This window comes from Atractosteus spatula, chromosome 6, assembly GCF_055471065.1.
Source record: "Atractosteus spatula isolate fAtrSpa1 chromosome 6, fAtrSpa1.hap1, whole genome shotgun sequence".
Lineage (NCBI taxonomy): Eukaryota > Metazoa > Chordata > Actinopteri > Semionotiformes > Lepisosteidae > Atractosteus > Atractosteus spatula.
This window is the reverse complement of record NC_142711.1, coordinates 47029446-47050337: the sequence shown is the minus strand read 5'-3', so window position 1 is coordinate 47050337 and position 20892 is coordinate 47029446. Positions and strand designations below refer to the sequence as shown.

At 40.7% G+C, this 20892-nt stretch overlaps 1 protein-coding gene across 3 annotated transcripts in view; it reads right to left on the bottom strand.

Annotated features, from left to right (window-relative positions):
- Positions 1 to 20892, bottom strand: part of LOC148832965 (ras-responsive element-binding protein 1-like) — a 73895-nt gene that overhangs the window by 7460 nt on the left and 45543 nt on the right. For all 3 annotated transcript variants that reach the window (XM_088918310.1, XM_088918311.1, XM_088918312.1), the window contains 5 exons: positions 20705 to 20868; positions 12038 to 12182; positions 11058 to 11197; positions 3634 to 3823; positions 344 to 2957 (listed from right to left, as the gene is read on the bottom strand). In XM_088918310.1, the coding sequence (XP_088774436.1) occupies positions 344 to 2957; positions 3634 to 3823; positions 11058 to 11197; positions 12038 to 12182; positions 20705 to 20868 (3253 nt within the window). The remainder of the gene's footprint in view (positions 1 to 343; positions 2958 to 3633; positions 3824 to 11057; positions 11198 to 12037; positions 12183 to 20704; positions 20869 to 20892) is intronic.

Genomic DNA, 20892 nt, shown 5'->3' with positions numbered 1-20892 from the left:
GGTACTGAAATCAGGTAACCTCATGAAAGGATAGGGCACCTTCAAGTGGTCATTATCATATCGGGTAGGGATCTACGTCAGCATGTGCAGGCTGCAAAGGTACAGGTAAAGGTTTATTCCATGCTGAAAGGTAAAGAAAAGAAAACAAACACTATTTTTGGCTATGTTGACACCTGAAGAAGGCACCACAGCCGAAATGTAGTGTTTCTTCTCTTTACCTTTCAGCATGGAATGAACCTTTACGGCTTCCATTATCATCATATCTCTGACGCTTGTGCTGTTATTTTAACATTGTTGCTTTGTTAATTATACTCTGGTGGCGCTTTTACAGTCCACAACTTACCCGTGTGAGTCAGCATGTGGCGCTGCAATGAGCTGGCCCATGGAAACACTCTAGGGCAGAAGGGACATGTCATCTTCTGCAAGGAGTTGGCGTAAGCGTTCTTCTTCCCTTTCATTTGCCTGTCCTCCTGGGTCTCCTTCTCATCCTCACTAGTGGGGCTCCGCTCTCCCTCCTCCTTTACGCTGGCAGGGCTTGACTGCAGGTAGGGACTGAACTTGTTGGCATCAGTTGTGGCAAGCATCTTTTCAATGCTGGCAAATTCTCCGCTGGATTCCAAGTCAATCCCACCGCCACCGGTGATATTGTTGAGGCCCTCCTTGCTCCTGGTTGGTTTCTTCTTGCATTTTTTCTTGGAGACGCCTGGTGACGCCTCGTCCATGGAAGCCTCCAGATTTTCCTCGGCTGTGGCCCTGGACTCAGTGGCTGGCTCAGAGTCCACCTGGGGACTTGAGAGGAGCCCCTTCAGGTTGGCACTCTTCTCTGGTCCCACAGTGCCACTGCTGGGAGGAGCTTCTCTCTTTAGGAGAGCTGGAGCAGATGACACAGAGGAGATGATCTGAGCAATTGAAGCCAAGGGGGGCAGTTCCTTTGCTGCAGACAGTTTTGGCAATGGTGGTTTTGGCCTGATGGGCCGGAGTACAGAGGAACTATTGAGAGCTGCTGCAGGAGCTACAGTGAGGGCAAGCTGAAACGGGGCTTGTAAGGCTGGGTATTGTTTCTCCTCTACTGGTTTGTCCACATCAGATTTGCCTGGGAAGCCTGATGAATGAGGGAGGTCGGAACTTGGAGATGGCTGCTCTTTCTTGATCTCAACAGGCAGGACTTCCTTTTTCTTCTCAGAGTTCTTGGGAATAGAGAGGTCAATGGGCTCCATGGAACATTCATACTGTGAAAGCTGGGGTGCATGGAGACCCTCCAGTTTGACAGCCATGGTACTGGTATTCCGGCTCTTGCTGGAGAAATCCAAAGGCTGGTCCAATTCAGGTGAGTAGAAGCTCAGGGTTTCCGATTTGATGATGTGAGGGACTACAGGAAGAAGCCCATTTTGATGGAGTGAGCTAGGTTGGGGAGAACCACCTACCTTGCTGGTGCTAGGGATAAGGGTGGCAATTTGGTCCTCTATTTCCTTTTCCTGTACCTGTGGGTGCTGCTTGAGAAGGTGATGGATGCAGTTCCTCTTGGCAAGAAAGGCAGCACCACACTGCCGACATTCAAAGGGCTTTTTCTGGCAGCCGTTGTGGGTCCTCATATGGATCTGCAGTGCCCGATAATTCTTGAGGTCTTCCCCACAGTAGCGGCAAACTGTTTCTGTGGCATCCAGCAAGTCGGAGGCAGTGCTGGACACATATTCGATATTCTTTTCAATCTCCTTGCGTGTAGCCTTCATGTGCTTCTTGCGGAGATGCCGCTCACAGTTGGCCTTCACGGTGAAGGGGTAGTGACAGACACGGCAGACGTAGGGCCTCTCACCGCTGTGTGTACGCAAGTGGCGGATGAGGGTGGCCTTATCTGGGGCAATGTAGTCGCAGATATTGCACTGATAGGGCGAAATCCCCAGGTGATAGCGGATATGAGCTTGCAGGACACCAGAGAAGGCAAAGACCTGGTTGCAGAATCGGCATGGGTAGAGCCCCTTCCGCCCACCCTTCTTCCCACCAGCCTCACTGCTGCCTGCATCCTTTTCCTCGCTCATCTCCTGTTTGATCTTTTGCTCGCTCTCCATGGTCATCAGTGCATCGATGATGCCTTCTTGTTCAAGCTGAGTCTTTGTGTCCGCCTGATCTGCTTTTAACTCCTGGGAGCTAACAGATTCCCTCCCTGAACTCTGGCTGCTGGAGGAGGACTCATCGGGCGATTTAAGGAGCTGGTTGGGGGGAGGTGGAAGGCTGGGACTGATACAGCCTGGTGAGGCCTGCTGGGCACTCATAAGTGGGGGTGGGGTAGATGTGGCCACTGTGGTGCGGGGTGTAACCAGGGGCTTTGGCTTCAGAGGAGGCATCCGCTTGTAGACAGACTGGGTGGGAGTGCAGGGGGCTTTAGAAAGAGGAGGAAGAGTGATCTGTTGTGGTGCAGATGAAGCCATCTTAAGAATCTGCTGGATGTCAGCTAATTCAACACCGGTCTCACCGCAGATAGGTTTTACTACGACACTACTGTCCGGCTGAATGATGAATCCCTTCTGGAAGGGCTGGAGGGAGAGAAATTTTAAACTGTTTTTCTGGGTCACCTGAGAGAAACTAGTGAGAGAGGTGGGATCAAGGAGAGGGAGGTTCAACCCAGTGATACAGCTGGCCTCCTGAGGTAGGTTAGACTTGGGTGGCTCAACCCGTATGACTTTGATATTCTCCAGCTCTGCAAAGGCCGCCTCCTCCTCCTCCTTCATTGACTTGGCCTCGGAGATGTGCTGCAGCCCCAGAGATGCCATGTAGCTCTTCTTTTCTGGGTTTTCCACTGGAGCCCTTTGGGGCTTGACGTTTTCATCTTCCTCGGCTCCTTTATGGGTGTGCATGTGCAGATCCAGGGCAGACTGCAGGGGAAAGGCCTTGTTGCAGGTCTCACACACAAACCGATGAAACTTGCTGGTGCATCTCCTGAGGTTGGTCTCGCACCACACCTGTGGGGAAGAGCAATACAGTCACGACAGGGTTATGTCAACAGGCCAAGATATTTATTGGAAAGTGATCATTTAGTAATCTAATTATTCGAGAGGGTGAGACAATTTTAAATTCAGTTCTAAATTAAAACTACAGCAAGAGCTACCACCCTCAAGAAGAGATGCTCATTAATGTAAATTAGACTAAACTATTAACTTCAATTAAAGGTAATGAAACGGCATCGTTATAAAGCCAGGAGAACGCAAATAAATGTTAAAAGTTATTTTATTTATTCTACGATCTAGGAGCCTAAACTGCAGACTAAAAGAACCTATTTATCCACCATTACATGGTGGATTTCACAAATTTAGCTGGATGCAGAAGACTCACGATAATTAACAGAACAACTACCAAGTTTATTCACGATTTTCATACCTTTTGCCCCTTTTATCAGTATATCTCACAGGGCACTGTACAACAATGACTAATAAGTATAATTAATAACTGATGAAATAATGACTCACATAAAGCCAAAGAAATAAGATCAGGATAAAAATGTTAATTAAAAAATGAAATAAAGTAGAAACACTGATAGACCCTACCTCTCTAACAGTAGATCTAAGATCATTTTACCATTTAATTTATAAACTGTACATAAACTACAGTCACATATGAAATGCAGATGAAACCAGTTACCTGAGCAATGCGAGGAAACTTGCGGCAGGAGAAATCGATGAAGGCCAGGTCATTGAAGCCCACGGAAATGGAGGGGTTGTTCTGGATGAAAGGCTTTCCAGAAGGGTCAGTGGGCAGCTGCCTGTGGACGACGGCGTTGTGGCGGAGCAGGCCGCGGTGAGTGCGGAAGGAGATGCAACAGAGGTCACACCTGGAAGACACAGAGTCTCAGCGTTAGCTGGTCAGCCGGTCAGGGTACAGGCCCTCCTGCTCCAAGCTCCGGCTCGGACTCAGTGGACACTTCCCCATGCAAGTGAGTTACTGCCATTTAATACTGAGGTCCTGCTTTCAGAGGCTCTACAGCAGGAGGCCTTGATTTGCACAGTGTATGTAATACTTGTCAGATTTTTCAGTCATTTCAAAAACTGCATTAGATTATAATGATCAATTTGCTGACTTTTAACTTTTTACCTATAAAATTGTTCATAGGTGATCTCAGTATTTAAGATTTTATTAAATATATTCTCCTAAAAACTATGCATACAGCATTGATAATTCATCAAAACAGAATATCACTGGAAGGGAACACTTTTAAAAAGGTACTCTATAACAGCAGTCCACTGCTTTGTTTCTATGCACAAGATTCTTAGGCTATACAAGTTTGCTAAAATGACTGTCACTCGTAAATGAGATACTTTTATGAGATCCTTTTTACATTTTTATTTCACCAAATATAACACTAGAGTGTTGGCTTCCCTCTACATATACACACTTGTATGATGTCTGAAATGACATATTCAAAAAAAGCAGGATTCTTGGAAACATCAGCTGATTGATAGTAATGATTAAAAAAAGCGTTAGAAAGCAGACTGTCACTTCTATCAGTTCCACTCCGCCAAGGACCTCAAAAGCAAAGAATGTAAGCAAATAAACCTATTAGCACATTTTTACATGTTATAAATTCTCATTCTTCCTCAGCACTTTAAACCATATTTCTCCATGGAGGTACTGCATTAGCTGAAAAAGGAACAAGTAAAGATTCGTTTCCAAATAAAAAGTAGAAAGAAAAAAGTTACATTTCAGCTGCTGAGTCTCCTCTAGGCTGAATGGGATGTCTTTAGATGCAAAGCCTTCCTCATACCAAAAGGCGGCATACAGCCAGAAGGTGTTTCTCTTTCAGTCTACGTTTCAGCATGGAATTAAGCTCTACTTCCCCATTTCGCTATGAAGAGCAGAGTCTAAAATAATGGAATTTGAAAATCACCTTTTTATTTATTTTCTTTGAAATTAAAATGAATAGTATACATACATTTCTAAGCATACAAATTAAAACAGCTCAATGTCTGACATCATGTCTACACACCTTACTTTCATTTGATTAAAGATAAAACAGTTAATTTAAGGAAGATTAAGACAGTATTGGTAAGAATGTAAGTAAGCACTGTGTGAATAGCAACAGAGCAACTGACAGGCTTTACTTTAATTAAAAACGCAGCCAAGTGTGAGAACCAGACAAGGAACACCCTTTGTGAATATGACTGTGTTTTAAGGGAGATTCTTAGAAATGCCTGTAGTGATTCCAGAGTTTTGTTTTCCCACTTAAACATATGTATTGGACATTGTCCTTTTCTAGTATGATTATATAAACTATCAAACCATGCTCAAACACTTCTGAAGTATTTTTATTGGAAAATATTAAGAGATTTTCTGAATGCATTTCTAAGATGTAGATGTTCAAATAATTCTATCACCCCTGCCAGTGCTAACCTTGTATTCATTAAGTGCTGAAAGAGACCACTGTGGATTGTTTATGACACGTATGCTCCTATTATCACCACGCCACTTATACAGGATATGAATAGGTGTCTCTAGTGCCGTAATCTGTTTTATCTCAGTTGACACTTGCTGTGACTTCGCCGAGGTAATATTGTGTCTAATCACTGTTTTGCTTCCCAAGGGACCCAACTGCATTTAGTTCCCTGACCTCCTAGTGGGAGCTGGTGGCTGCTACTGATTTTGGAGCTCAGAGTTCTCCCCCTTGACAAAATATAGCAGATTTTTGTGCGCTGTTAAATACGAAGCCCACCACCTGAGGGGCTTTTGGAATTCCCATGAAATACAGAGCCTTGAAATCACCTTCCAGTCACAATGAGCACCACGATGCCGGCTACTGCTTCTCAACAGGCAAGGCCGGACTTTTCCCACCACCTAAAGCACAGTGAGACACTTCCCCAAAAGCTACATTTTAAACAGTGCAGCACCTTGTCTCTGTGCTTCACTTGGAGGACAATGGAGGTCATTGTAAATCCTGCTCTGCAGCAGTAGGTAGCAGTTACACCATCAGGCTCCTGAGCCCTCACAGGATTAAGCCACCTCAGTCAGACCTGCCACTTCCAATTAACAACAGGTTTAACATCAGCTGTGAAAAGCCAGATTACTGAACAAAAACAAGGCAGAAAATACAGCTCTTGTTCTCAACATACTGTAGCAAGGATCTCCATTTCTAGTTTTGATTCCTGAAAGCTACCGAGTGGATTCAAGACAGGCACTTTCACAGAGATGGTAGGACTTCGGTTTTGCAAACAAAAATTCTTTCTATGCTATTTTGTCAGAGCCGGATATTTTCTCATCTACTTTCTGCCACTGCATCAGACAGATGCTGGAATATTTGTGACTCTGGCACAGGACCAGCAAAACAGCACACATCTGGTTTGTACAAGATGATGCAAAAGAAAAAGTCAAGCTAAATGTGTTTTTTGCACAATAAATAGTTAGTGGAATCAGGAGATGGCGAACTATTGCTGTGGTTTTGCTCACTCAAGCAAAGTCGTTCTCTCTGTATTTTCAGCGAGTTTAAAACTGAATCAAAGCTCAGTCAAACAGAGCTGGGAGAGGCTGTATCAAGTCATTCTGCAGCTTGCTATCCATCTCCAGGGCCAGTCACCAGACGACGAGCAGCTGGACTCATCAGTCCCAGACGTCTGCTGCTGGAAAGCTTCCTTTAATACCACTTCAGCTCCCACCCCCTTCCTCCCTTTCCCACTATTCACCAAACAAGCACCGCGATTCAGGCCTCTTCGGCACAAGGCAGAACCCACACAAAGAGCACGACTGTCTGCTCGCAGCAAGACGTCGTTTCACCAGCGAACAAACCCTTGTGCGTAAAAAAAAAGGCAAAGGTAAAAAATTCACGCCCAGAACAATAAAAATAAAAATGGAAATGAATTTTATTTTTAATGGCTGAGACAGACATGACAGAGTAGTGTCTTTACTCTAACTCAGGATTTTTAAATCTTCAATAAATCCTTGCTTGATTAGCAAAAATGAATGTCCCACAAACAAGACTGTACTGTAGCATCCGTCCAAATTTTAACTGCTTTATCCAGTTCAGGGAAAGACGGAACCTATCCCGGCAAGCACAGGGGGCAAGGCAGGAAATACCCTGGACAGGATGCCAGTCCATCACAGGGTACACACACACACAGACACGCACACACTCTCACCAGAGGCTAATTTACCAAAGCCAGTTAACCTACCAGCACGTCTTTGGACTGTGGGAGGAAACCGGAGCACCCAGAGGAAACCCAAGTGAACACGGGGAGAACATACAAACTCCACACAGACAGCACCCCAGGGCCGGAACTGAACCCAGGGCCCCAGCGCTGCTAGGCAGCAATGCTAACCACTGTGCCACCGTGCCACCCTACACTGAAGTATTTTTATCCAAAGACGGCAGGTCATCCTGTCTGCAGAAAAAAAAAATTGATAATGTTTTCTTCCTTGAATTTTAATGGTTAAAAAATGTCACTAAAAAAAGAACCAGTAAGTAACAAATGACTGTTGTCTCATATGCTGATTGGTATGGTGTCAGAGGCAGAACCTAATAATTTAAAATCCCTGCAGGAAAAAACTCACATCTTGACCTTATTTAATGCCACATTCCAGTCATATACATAGAAAATAGTGTTAGACTATTTAAAACCCATGTCAGTCTCTTCTGTGAATAATGTTTATGTAAACATATTACCAAACACCCTTTCAAAATGCCTTTTCCATGGGCTGTGTGATTCCTGCATTTTCAGGCACGAACAAAATAGGGGGTAATACCGTCTGCTACCCTACACAACATCGAAATATGACACCATTTATAATTCCTTGAATTCCTTGAATACATGAAGAAGGGATAACTGCTCAAAAACTACTTGCACTTATGACATTGCTTTATAGAAACGAGTGTCATAGAGAAGTGGTTCTCAAACTGTGGTACGTGTACCGGCAGTGGTACGTGGAGTGCCGCCAGGTGGTACGCCAAATGACCCTGGAACTGTGTCGTGTGCGCTGAAAAATCGGGACGGGTTTTCATATTTTGTATTTTAATACGTGTCGAATACGCAGCCTACGTACTACGATACAGTGCGCGCTAATACTTCAGTGGACACAAGAGATACTCTGTAATTCTATACCACTCTATAGGAATGCGTGCTACGGACGCAAGTGACCAATTGTATTTAAAAAAAGCTACTGTATCTCCAGCAAATAAGGAGAAAGGAGAATGTGCGTGATTTTGGAACAATGCCAACGTTGTAAACACAGGAATGCATAGAAATACGTGCTACGAACGCAGGTACACTTGTGAGCACACGAAAGCGTGATAACAGAAAAATATTTAAGAACTGTTCTAATTTGAGAAAAATACACCAAGCGTCTCTGTGTTTCGCTCCCATGCGCATGAAATAAAAACTTTAAATAAATACGGAAATAAAAACAGAAACGCGGAAAAATGCAAGCTTGCGGATTGCTAAAGCAGGTAAGCTACACTATTTTTGAAGAACCTTATTTACCGTTGGCAAAAGAGCTGACACGTATTATGTGTAGAGAAAAAGCTGCTAAACAGCTCGACCTGCTGCCCCCCTCCCCCTGAAAGACACAGTCATTCATAGCATTATTGAAATGAAGGATTATATCAAAAGTACACTGATAGAGCGCGTTAAGATGAGCAGATGTTTTTCACTGCAATTAGATGAGTCTGTAGTCGATTTGGCCAATTTGCTCGTTTACGTTAGATACGAGTTTGAGGGTACGTCCCATGAGGACTTTCTGTTCTGTAAGCCGCTACCAACAGGAACTACAGGAGAGCACATATTTCAGCTTCTGAATGAATTTATCGAAGAGAATGGCCTCGACTGGATAGTTTGTGCAGACGGTGCTAGAGCAATGACAAGCCGACATAACGGTGTAGTTGCACGAATTAGAGAGGTTGCTCCAGAAATTAATGTACGCATTACAACATCCACCGCGAGACCTTTGCCGTCAAGAAAATGCCTGACGATTTAATATCTGTTAGACTCTGTTGTGAATTGTATCAAGGCTCGAAAAATTAATTCACATCTGCTTTGCTCAACTAAACAGGCTCACCCCTCTCACTGAAATGGTGCTTTTGTATTAGTTGTTGTTAATGTTTTTTTTTCTGTAAAACACTTTGAGAAGCCACCTTTAAAGGTGCTATATCAAATAAAGTTTATTATTATAATATGTATTATATGTATGTGTGAGTGTGTGTGCACGCACGCTCATGTTGGTCATTGAGAATTTCTGGGGTTCCTATGAGATGATGACTTGTAGGTGGTACTTGGATGCTTTGGTTGGATTAGGGGTGGTACTTGGTCCAAAAAGTTTGAGAACCACTGTCATAGAGCATACAAAGGTTGTGTTCTTGTTCTTGGTAGAACAGGAGGTGGCACTCTTTCATCTGAACCAGAGGTTTCAAGAACAAAACAGTGACAGGAAGGTGACAGGCTGCAATGTGCTCTGGGAGGTTCTCTCATTCGGTTGAAATGTTAAACTGAGGTCTTGATTATTTGGCCATTGAAGATCTGCAGTATTGTTTGTAAGTGCTGGGTTTGTAGTCCTGGGCTAAAAAATAACTCTTGGTTCACCCACCTAAATTCCCCCTTAATTAAACCGAAGAAGTAATTTCCCCCTTCTCTACCTTATTTACTGTATAGTGGAGTTGCAATGCATGACTCTAGTGGGGTTGACATAGTAATAAGTGTCTTGTACTTTAAGAAAGAATAACTGATATTTCAGACCTGCGGTTTAACATTTGATATACCTAGACACCTATCTTTTGGCCTAAAAGGGCAAAACTGTTCGGAATGTAAAATTTCATATGATGGCTTCCTACTCACAAATTCCTATTACCTCACAGGTAACATCTTAAAACTTGCCCAGGGTCTAGAAAAGTGGCTGTTATTACTACCTTTTATCATTGCGTTAAGAGTACTTAATTATCCATAGGAGAACACTATTGCTTACTGTAAGTCAGTTAATTAGCCCATTTAACTTTGTACATTACTTATCAAGACAAAAAATGTGTAGAAATTGTGAACTGCTCAACAATAGCACAGAGCAGCTAAGTTTGTTTATTCTGACTTTCTCCTGTAAGTGATATCAAATAATCTGTTAGGAAATACTGCCACTATACCAACCACTGCCTGTGTTCCTAACGATTTCTAGAAATGCCTTTGAATACCTAGCTAGCAAACAAAGCTTCAAACTACTAAACTGAATACCTAAAACAGAGAAACAAAGTTCACACTGAAGGAAAGCTTGTTTCACTTTTTGTTCACATTAATCAGGCTGTATGTCCTTGAGCACCAAATATTTTGTAACAAAAGGCAGATTAGTGAGTACTAGACAGTGTTTTTGTGAACGAGAGAAAGAGTGAAATGTATTGCCCAACACAAAGAAAAACCTAACAGGGAAAAAAATGTGAATTATGATATAGTGGAAACTGATACCTCTTGCTTTACATAAACCATTTTAGGTTTAAAATAAAATGTTTTTTTTTTCCAATTTGTAGAAAATCCCATCCATCTCACCTTTGATTATGCATTTTGAGGTAACCTTCTGATATAAGCTTTTCAACTCTTCTTGGCTTTGTTATGACTACTGTGTAACAGAAAAATGATGCAGTGCCCTGAGACAGTTTTTTATGCATGAAACTACAGATGACAGCCGTTAGCATTTGGGTTTCAGGAAAAGCACCAAGCAGGTCAATGCAAATTTGAAATGTGTAGAGACATGTCTAGCCAACATTACACCCATTCACTAATTTCTCAACTCACGAGACTGTGGAGGGAAGAAATGGATAGGGTGGAATTAACAGTTAATTAAATTAGTGGGGGGGGGGGGGACAGCAATAACAAAACAACACAAAAACAAAAACAAAAACTTGGGGCAGAGTATAATCGCCAGAGCTTGAATTATTGTTCATGTCTAAAGTGAGAAATCAAACTACCCATTTGCTTGCTCCAAATGTAATGTTCATGTGAAACACCAGGTGAGTTTTCAGGTTTAGGTACAACACGCAGAACTCCGAGTGAAACAAACCAAGTGCCCCTGTGTCCACACACACACAACGGCCTGACTGAGCAGGGCGGTACCTGAGAGTGGTGTCTGGATGAGTCTCCATGTGGGTCTCCAGCCCATATTTGCATATGAACGTCTTGAAGCAGATGGGGCAGTGCAGTAGGTCCTCCTCTACTTTAGTGTCCTGCTCGTCTCCTGGGCTCTCTTCTGACGCCTGTGGGCGCGAGCACACAACCCTCTTTTAGCATACTAGCAGCTAGGCTTTCCAAACTGCCCCCTTTACTTGTTGTGCTGTACTGCATCACATTGTCAGTCCAGGGAAACTACATATAAAGAGGTGCACAGTTACAACTGTCAGGAGTGAGGTTTCTCAATAAAAGGAGACCTTAGAGGAAATCTGTAACTAAAGATCTAGATTGTGGGGAGATAACCCGTCCATCGACCTGTCCAGGAAAAGGAACCAAAATAAGGGAGACTCCTGATAAATAATGGAAAGGGAGCAGAGATGCAAAAAAGAACACAATCAGGTTCAAATTCTCAAAAAGCTTTTGAGAAGGGGTATTCTTTAACATATGAAAAAAAAATTGGAAAACCAAAGAGTTTTGAAAACCTTAATATATATCAGAAGAACTTGGAAGCCTTTTGGGATGGTTGTTTGTTATTAAACCTCTCAAACCGTTAGGAGGTATTAATATCAGTTGGCCTAAACCGAAAAAAGGAATGACTTCTACAGTTATCGCTCCAGTATAAAATCTGCTCCACCTTTTTTGAATCACCTAAAACTTTTCTTATTTCAATTTTTTCTTGCAGGTTATTCACATTTAAAGTTTTGCAGCGTCTTTCAGAAGGTTTTGATCAGGAGCAAAAAGGCTTTGAAAATCACCATGTTAGAGCATAGTTGGTCACATGATAGCTGTCAGTCAAAATTCAAGGGTGATTCAAGGATTCCAATGAAGGAGTAAAGGAAGAAGAATAAAGGAAGAACTCCCTTCTTTCTTCCTCGGCTGAAAAGGCTGTGGCTCTGTGCCACTCCTCTGTAGGCCGAGAAGCCTACCCTTTTGCTGGGTGGATCCTCTGGCTTCTCTGTATCGCCCTCTTGGCTGAGTTTCCTCTTTGTTGACAGTCTCCTTCTCTTTGTAGGGGAGGGTGGACTGGAGGGCACCACACTGCTTGGGTCCTTATCATGAATCTTCATATGTCTGAAAAGAAGATGAGAAATCAAACATACAGTATGGACAATTCAGAGACACAAGACAGGCCTCCGTGTTTTTGGAAGGTGAGAGGAAACCGCACCGCCAGGAGAAACCTCACATGGACACACAAGAGTCACAAGCAGACTCTAGAACACACCACCAGGTGAGAATCAAACCCAAGGCCTAAGAGCTATGAGGCTATTTTCGCTCTAAAAATATTTGAGCTCACCAACATTAAGCCCCTAAACTTTTTATCACATTTTTATATGTAGAACTGACTGCTGCAATGCTGTATTTTCCAGCACACTAAAATCTTAAAATCACCTAGCACCCCAAAATCTGCAAGATCTTCTCATCCTAAGCCCTCAACAATTAATTCTGAGTCAGTGTTCCTTAATTCAGTAACAAATTGCTGGCAGCAGAAATCTGAACTTCAGATCTCCTAAACTGTTGAACCTGGTTTGTACAAGATTTTTGTGTGGCTGTTTTAGAACATACTTTTATGGCTTGTCCTATGCTTATTGATTGATGACATGAATATTCTGAAGTTGACTAATAGAACTGATAATTACTCATTGTTTCTATGGTATTTTTGAGTGTTTAATATTTGACTTTTCGGCAAATAACTGAGGTAGTGTTCCCTGCTGTTTAAAAAAGTGATAGTTTGCCAATGCTATATATACATATATAAATATATAAATTTCTTGTTTTTTCACACTGACTAGACATGCCATTGTACATTAATACTGCTTTATAATAATACATTAAATGTGTTATAATCTATTGCAATTACCTCTTCAAAAGGTTACAAAAATGCCTTACAGCATCCAAAGTGAAATCATTCATTGTAAAACTCAGCATTACATGAAAATAAAATTGTATGCAGATAAATATGAGCTTAATGCTTTCTTTCAAGTTTGCTTTTTTCAGCCTTGGCCATTCATTCTACTTATAGACAAAGATAAACTGCAGCCACAGACATTTTTGCCCCTAATCTGGACAATCTTCTCTTTTGCTGATGAACTGTATCGATGTAAAAATTGTAAAACTGGGAAAAGACTAAACAAAAGCTGAAGAGCAAATGTACAGCCTTTGGCTTACCAACCACCTTCTTCTGTTTTTAAGCTTTTAATTTCATTAGTTATACATAGAATATTTACAACTGTTAGGGTGAAAAGCTCTCTGAATGGAAAAAGCCTTCTCAGGGTTAGGAGCTATTTATCTTCTTTTAGTCTTCTATAAATATGGACTCTATATTACTATATCCATTCATAAAAACTCAAAGGGAAGCTTTTGTGTCTTGTAATTTTAAAAAGCCCATATTTTATTCTCAGTAAATTCCACCATGAAAAAAGTACACATTGGTGACTTTCAAACATAACCAGGTTTCAGAAGAATAACCACACAAGTACTCTTCAGGGTTTAGATCATATTTTAACACAGAGAAAACAAGTATGTATTGTTCATAAGTAGTGTATAATATAAAGAAAAACACTTTTCAGTTCTATGCTTGCTCCATTGAGTCTTATCTTATATTTATAAACAAAAATGCTTTAGTATGGTTTTGCTGTAAAGTATTTCCATAATCAGCCCCTTTAAGGGAACAACTGTAGTTCCTATAAAGCGAGCTGCAACATGCTGCTACAGTATTTTTGGGGTATTTGTGAAAAATGTGAATAGCTCAATGCAATTCATCCCTGACTTCCAATCTTCTGTACCAGAGATAAAAAGAATACAAGCTTTTCACATGAAACAAGTGCACTATCAGGAATACTGACTTCTTTATATACAGTCAACCTCAAGTTAGCCCAGAGAACGTACTTACCCACAACCCTGGGCTAGCTCAGCAAATTATACCCTGCACCCCTGACAGCTCTCTACTGCATTGTAAGAGGGCAAATTTGTAATGTTAGATGTTCTATAAAGTAAGCAAACTGACACATGCCCAAATAACATTTATGCATATCCAGTCTCCTGGTTTTAACAAAGGTGTGGATAATTGACAACAGCTGTCATTCCCTTTGTCCTATGTCTTAAAATGCTGAAAAGTTTAGCTGCACTATAGCAGGCCAGTTGTCCTTTACAGACTGCCTTAGGCTGATGTTTATTTTTATGTGACAAGACAGTACAATTCAAACCGACGTCTTTGCATATGCAAATTTAGTTTGAGTAGGCTTTTACATTACTCCTGCCAAGAAAAAAAAAACCTTGTCTTAGGTAACAGAAGGCAAAGAGAAAGTTATGTTTAATAGAGTCAGAACATGTGGGTGGGGCAGCATCTGAGATGAACACGACTCTCAGGCTCATTAAGTCATCACAGTTCTAATCCCTTGTGAACCATAATGAAGTCTGTAAAGCAATTTCCACACCAGAGCTTTGAGTGGAGCTTTTAGTCAGCTTAAAGCATTACAGCTTTCTTTTAGAAAGTTAGTACAGGTATCGACCTCTTTCTGACAAAGTGAAAAGGAACCACTATGCAAAATAATGTCTAAACAACTACAGAAACAAATAAAATGTGCATAAGGGAGAGGTTTAAAATCTTTTTTAAAAAATGATTTCTATTGGACTGTCCTTTTGTGTCACCAAAATGATTTGAACAATAACAAAAGTAAATGCAAAAACCAAACAATAAAAAAGTAAAGGCAACATCTGGGAAATTTTAAACAACACTAGAATCTTTTTTTAATTGATTGAGATTTTTATTTAACAAAATCAAGATGGAATAAGAAAGCACTTTGTTCAAATTATTTGTATTAGGGATTTAAGAAAAGGAATGTAACTTGTGGGTAATTCAGCTAGAACACTAAAAACAAAAATGAGGAGAATACAAAATGTGTTCCAGCTCCAATGAGTTCTTACATTTACTTACTAAAATGTGCTTTTGAAAAAATGACATTCTGCACACTCCACTCTGCACAAATCAAATCTACGTACCATTTGCTTTTCAGGAGCAAGCTAACACAGAGACAGTATCAAGCAACCTAAATTAGGTTATGAAAAGAAGGATCGTATACCTTTAACCAGACAAGGTGAGTGGGAGGGACTGTGTTTTGGATTTGGTTACTTAGCGTCTTGGGTTAAAGGTCAAATGCAGATGGATGACAGATTAAAACCAAGCAGGGCTGGAACAAACCATGCTGACTCGCTGGGACACGTTTCTCACCTAAAAACCTGCCATCCCGGTTTTACAAGGCGTGCGTGCTAATGGGAAAACAGCAGAAGGTTAATCTGTGAGGCCCTGTGATTATGTTTCTGTGAATGTACGTGTGTACGTGTGCTTCTGTGTAAAGCAATGGCAGCTAGCCTAATCTTTCATCATCTTGGTTTTCACTTCCCAGCTACGTTATTATTAGCAAGCAAGTCCTGGCTACCCCCCCCCCCCCAGCACACTGACAGCAACTCTGCTAACTAACTCAGAAGTCTCAGGCCCGGCTACTACCTTGACACATGAGAGAGACACAGCACTGATGGCCACAAGTTTTTAATCTTCATTTCCTCTTTAGAAGAAATAAGTTTCATATTTATGTAGAGATTATTGAAAGTAGTTTTTTTTTTTTTACTTTTTGTGCTTAACAGCTTTAACAAACTTTTCAAGAGGCTGTAATAATGAGGTTTACAAAGGAACAAATAACAGAAGAGCTGAAATAACACAGACGTCCAGCAGAGATCTGCTGGGATGGATCCCTGCCACTACCCTAACGGGCTCCTCCAGGAATCTTTTTTTTTTCTGAATTAAATGATTTCCTCAAGAAATTCAGAGTTGTGGGAGTTCTGATAAATTTGGCCTTGAAAGACCTACACAATTTTTATTTTCAAAAGGTAATACATTTCCACATATATTCATCAGAAATATCCACCATCTTCTAACTACTCTATCCAGTACATGGTCACGGGGGAGCCAGAGCCTATATCGCCACGGACGCAAGACAGGGTACATTCTGGACAGGACGGCAGTCCATCGCAGGCCACACACAGACACAGAGTCACACACTTACACCAGAGCCAGTATGTCTTTCAACTGTCTAGAGGAAACCCACTTGAACATCTAGTATACATAATACATGTATATACATAAGCTTGGCAAACAGCAAACCCTAAAATTACATTTCATTATTTAAAATGTTTTGTTTTTTTCTGGACATTTTTATGGAAGTGGTTTATAAAATGAGTAAAAGATGAAGGAGTGAAAATGAATGTGCATATTCCAAAGTGTACATTAAAAATCAAACAAAGCGAAGAGCCTTTTATGAATTTCGTCACCTGAGATATACATAAAAGTAGCAGTTCTGGTATTTCACGTATTGTAAGAAAAAAATAAATAAATGCAAATTATGGATCCTTCTTTAGCTACTGAAAACTGAACCTTCCAAGTTGCCATTCATTTGAGCACATTAACATGCTCTAATGACTGGATATTAAGGAGACAACTGTATTTGAGGAACTAATGTCAAAGAAGCGCTTCTATGTAGTAGAAAGTCAGTAGGACTGTGAAAAGCATCTTAGGCTCAGTACAATGTGCTCTTTTTAAGACTAGCATCCAAATATAGTTATCCTTGGGGCAGGTTCTTACAGCTGTTACAATCTTGCCTAAATGAAATTCTCTGTTTAACAACAAGCTTCAGGGGTAAAGGTACATTTACAGGAGGAAATAAAACGCACAATGACTCCTTGTTCACACTGGGTTCACTTGCAGAATTATTCCAGACTGCCTTCTGATGTTTTCATTTAAAGTGCAAAGCAAAAAAGCAGACTTAAAAAAAACTCCACGGTACCACCTTGTGCTCACTGGCAACTTCCCTCAATCTGTTACACTTAATTCTTAACAAAACAGAGATTTTTTAAAAGCAGACTTTTAAAGTAAAACAAGGCTAGGCCAGGTTCACACTGTAAAAGATAGCCTCTAGAACACACTAAGCCGTTCTTGGAAATGTAGCTGGTCGACCAGCAGGTGGTGCTCTTTCCTCTGGATGAAAAAATCCGAAGCAACACCTCTGAAACTGTTGGTTTCTGGAAATCACTGGATGCTGAAGAAAGAGTGCTTCATGTCAAGTGAAGCTCAAGGTACCACGCCTTTGGGAAACAACATGTTAACACCTGCTGCTCTAAAAGAAGCTGCTCAAAATGGCAGGCAGCCTACTGCACATCATAAGGCAGGTCCCCTTAACTTTACACTATCAAATCTAAACTGTTTTGTTTTAAATATATTTTGGCTTCCTTAATATTGTCATTCTTATTTTTCACGTGATAAAAAATCTATCCAGAACTTACATAAATACAATTAAAAAATAGAATCAAATTGTTAGAGTTTTCCCACAAACACACCTTAGACGTGATTTAGAATTTCAGCAAACAGCTAAAAACAAACAGCTCATATGTGCATGCCTGCTTATTAACAGACAAATAACTTTGCACATATATATTAATATTACAAGATTATTATTCTTTTAAAAATACAGTACTTACTCTTGAGTTTACACCTATGAAAATACAAAGTGTCGGAAGTAAGAGTAACTGTATTTGGCTGCTTTTTGAAGTTTAGTCTTGCATGCCTTTTACATCAATGTCTCATTTAGGTGTAGGTTTAAGGTGTAAAATGTTTAGCCTCACAATATGGACTTATCACAACAATCAACAGAAGAACTTTTTTTTTACATTTCTACTAAAAAATACTACACTGCTCTTTATTATTTTTTTATTTCCATATTAAAGAGTGTTCCACTACAACCATGAAAATGAATTCATGTAAACCCCACTCATGATTCTCGGCCTTCTGTTTATGAAATCGCGTCTGTTAGTCGGCCTTTTTTAGCTTTGTCAGAACTGTATCTTGACATCACCTCCCCCCTGTCTCCCCACAATAACAGGAACGCCAACATGTCTGAACTGCAAGGAAATGCTTCCTCACACACACAAAAAAAAGTGAAATGCAAGTCTCTAACCCCATAAGAGGTACATAATGGCAAAAATACCAAAAGCGCCCACTGTAAAAAGAGACTGGTACTCTCCGTTTGTTTAGCCCTGCCTTCTTGCTTCTTGTGTTCCATTAAGATGTAGGTAAAGTTCTAGCTGAACAGGAAACTGGTGTTTATCTATGGGATCAGTAAAGCCTGCTGGGTGCAGATACCATTACTGGGAGAGTTCAAACCCATCTTCCAGTTTCCTTTAGTCTCTCTAACAAGTGCTATATCCATTACGTCCAATTCCCCAAACTTCTCTGAATGTGTTATCTTTGAAACACACTCCTCTCAATACAAGCGAATAAGAAGCAACAGAAAATGTACAGCAGCTCCTCTTTTCTCCATTGTCTTCTGTGCCAAGAATCTCTAACAGTGAGAGAGCATATCAGGCAAAGACAGGAGTTCATTTTCTTCCACAAACAACTGTACAGTTGCCATCTTATCATCAAGACATATCTCAAGTCTTAACCTTTTGCCACTTGAGCAACATACCCTCAAAACAGTTTAGCGCAGTTTAAAAGTTAAAATCCCATTTTTATATGCGATTGCCATTAATTAAACAAAAACATGGTGCTTCTGTGATTCACAACATCCTCACTGCTGACAAGCCAATGTTTAAAATCACTGTTATTTTCAGCAATCATTTTGAAAGGCTAAAAAAATTGTTTTTGGACATTAAATCAATAACTAAAAACACATTTTTAGATTTTCATTTTAAAATTTTAAATTTTTAAGACATGTGGAGTGGATCCTTTTTATCTTCACTTACCAAATCACTTTCTTACATTTTCACAACTTACAAAAACAATCACTTGAAAAACTACAGCTCAAACCTTTTGCCGCTATGTCTACTACAATGAAATGCTACTTTTCCATCACGTATTTTGGGGAGTTTGATTTTCTTTTTACACAAACACAAACTAATGTCAGGTATGTTCAAGCTCCTCCCTGTGCCTTTGTCAAACAGGTTAACAGGCGACAAGTTACCTCTTCATGAGAACCTAACCAAGCAACAAGTGTTACATAAGTATAAAAAAGCAAGAAAAAAAAACTGATAATCTAAAGCGTCGTCAAGGTTAATCGTGACTTGGCATAAGAGAATTGTATGAGTATTTGAATCACTGCTAAAAAACAAAGAAGGCCACATTCCTTAATTATGAATTCGTGGAAATGATAATGGATCTAATGCATGTCTCAAGTCTTCAGCTGTTTTAAATTTCCAGTCAAGAAGTGTTAGTTTTTACAGGTACAACTCAAAAGTCGGACACACAGCAGCATTTGCAATAGGGGTATGAGGAAAATAGTTTTAACTGAATTAATCGGTTAAAGCTCAATACTTAAGGCATTTGAACTTTTCAAATGAAAGCTTCACTTTGGTTTATTTTCTTGACATCTCTACACCCCTAAGGGATGTAGTAGAAAATACATTTAGCTATGGACTGAAATAACTGCATAAATGATAGGGTCTCTAAATGACAGAGGCATTTGTGAAATGAAGGTTGTACTGCCTGCAATGAAGTACTGCATAACTCAGCATTTTTTCACTAAAAACCCCTTTGGTGGCTTACACTGCTCTGCACTCCTCCCCCACTCCTGTTAGGCAGTTTTGCAACACTTTGTTCAGATGCTATACAGTTGTGAACTGCATCCTGGTAAATAAGGGAGTACAAATTATAGCTGTTATTCTCAGACAGTGCTGTATGGCTGAGAAACTCCAAATTACCTAAATGGAGTGTAAAGAGTTTGTGGAATCACACTGTTCCAGAGATGGATCTAACAGAGGGAGACCTGAGGTAATGCAACCCACAAGGTAGTGCATTTGGATTGCTCTTTTTCTCTGGTTATTTTACTAACAGAAATGTCTTCTTTAAATGCTGTTCCTTGACAAATAAAGTGTAAAACACTAAGCGCTATATATATATACTAGAACCTACATATAATATAAGACCTAAAACCAAAGGTCAGCAATTTATTGATGAAATTCTATCAGATGTAACATACAAGCATCAATTTTCTCCATAGATACGCCAACATGCTACAATTAGGTTCTGAAAATCTGGAGATGAGAGACATTTGTGGGAATATGTTAACTGAAGGATAATCCTGTGTCATGTGCCACCAATACACGAGACAAATCTGAGGCACCTCCAAGCATAAGGATTGGCTACAAATCACAAGCAAGACACTCACAAAAGCACGAATGGAAAATTGGAGCAGGACAACATAGCTAATTTCGAAACACACAATATTCAGTTAGCCTACTAAAAGAGAGCAAGGAGGAAATCGGGGAAAATGAAATGTCTCAGGCCAAACTGACACACCACGTCATGCTTTAACATGACTTTTGAAAATCAGGCTCGTCAAATGCATGGGCAAGAGTCGTCCAAACGAATGGTGGACAGTCACAGGCGGTTGATAATTGTGAGCAATCAGCAAAGCATAATTTTCTCCTCCCCCAACTCTGGCTTGTTTTTTTCCCCCTGAATTCTTGCACATCACAGCCGTGCCACAGATCCCCTGCCCCGATCTCAATGCCTTCTGCTCAGAGCGACTGTCGGGATATTTGCTGACCTGTGCATGTTGCCGTTGGTGGTGAAGGTCTGTCCGCAGACGGAGCACTTGTAGGGTCTTTCTCCGGAGTGCACCAGCATGTGCCGGTCCAGGGAGCTGGCCGAGCTCAGGGACTTTCCGCAGATGCTACACGAGTGATCCGTGGCACCGCTGTCAGAGTTGTGCTGCGGGGGGGGGCAGGAAAACAA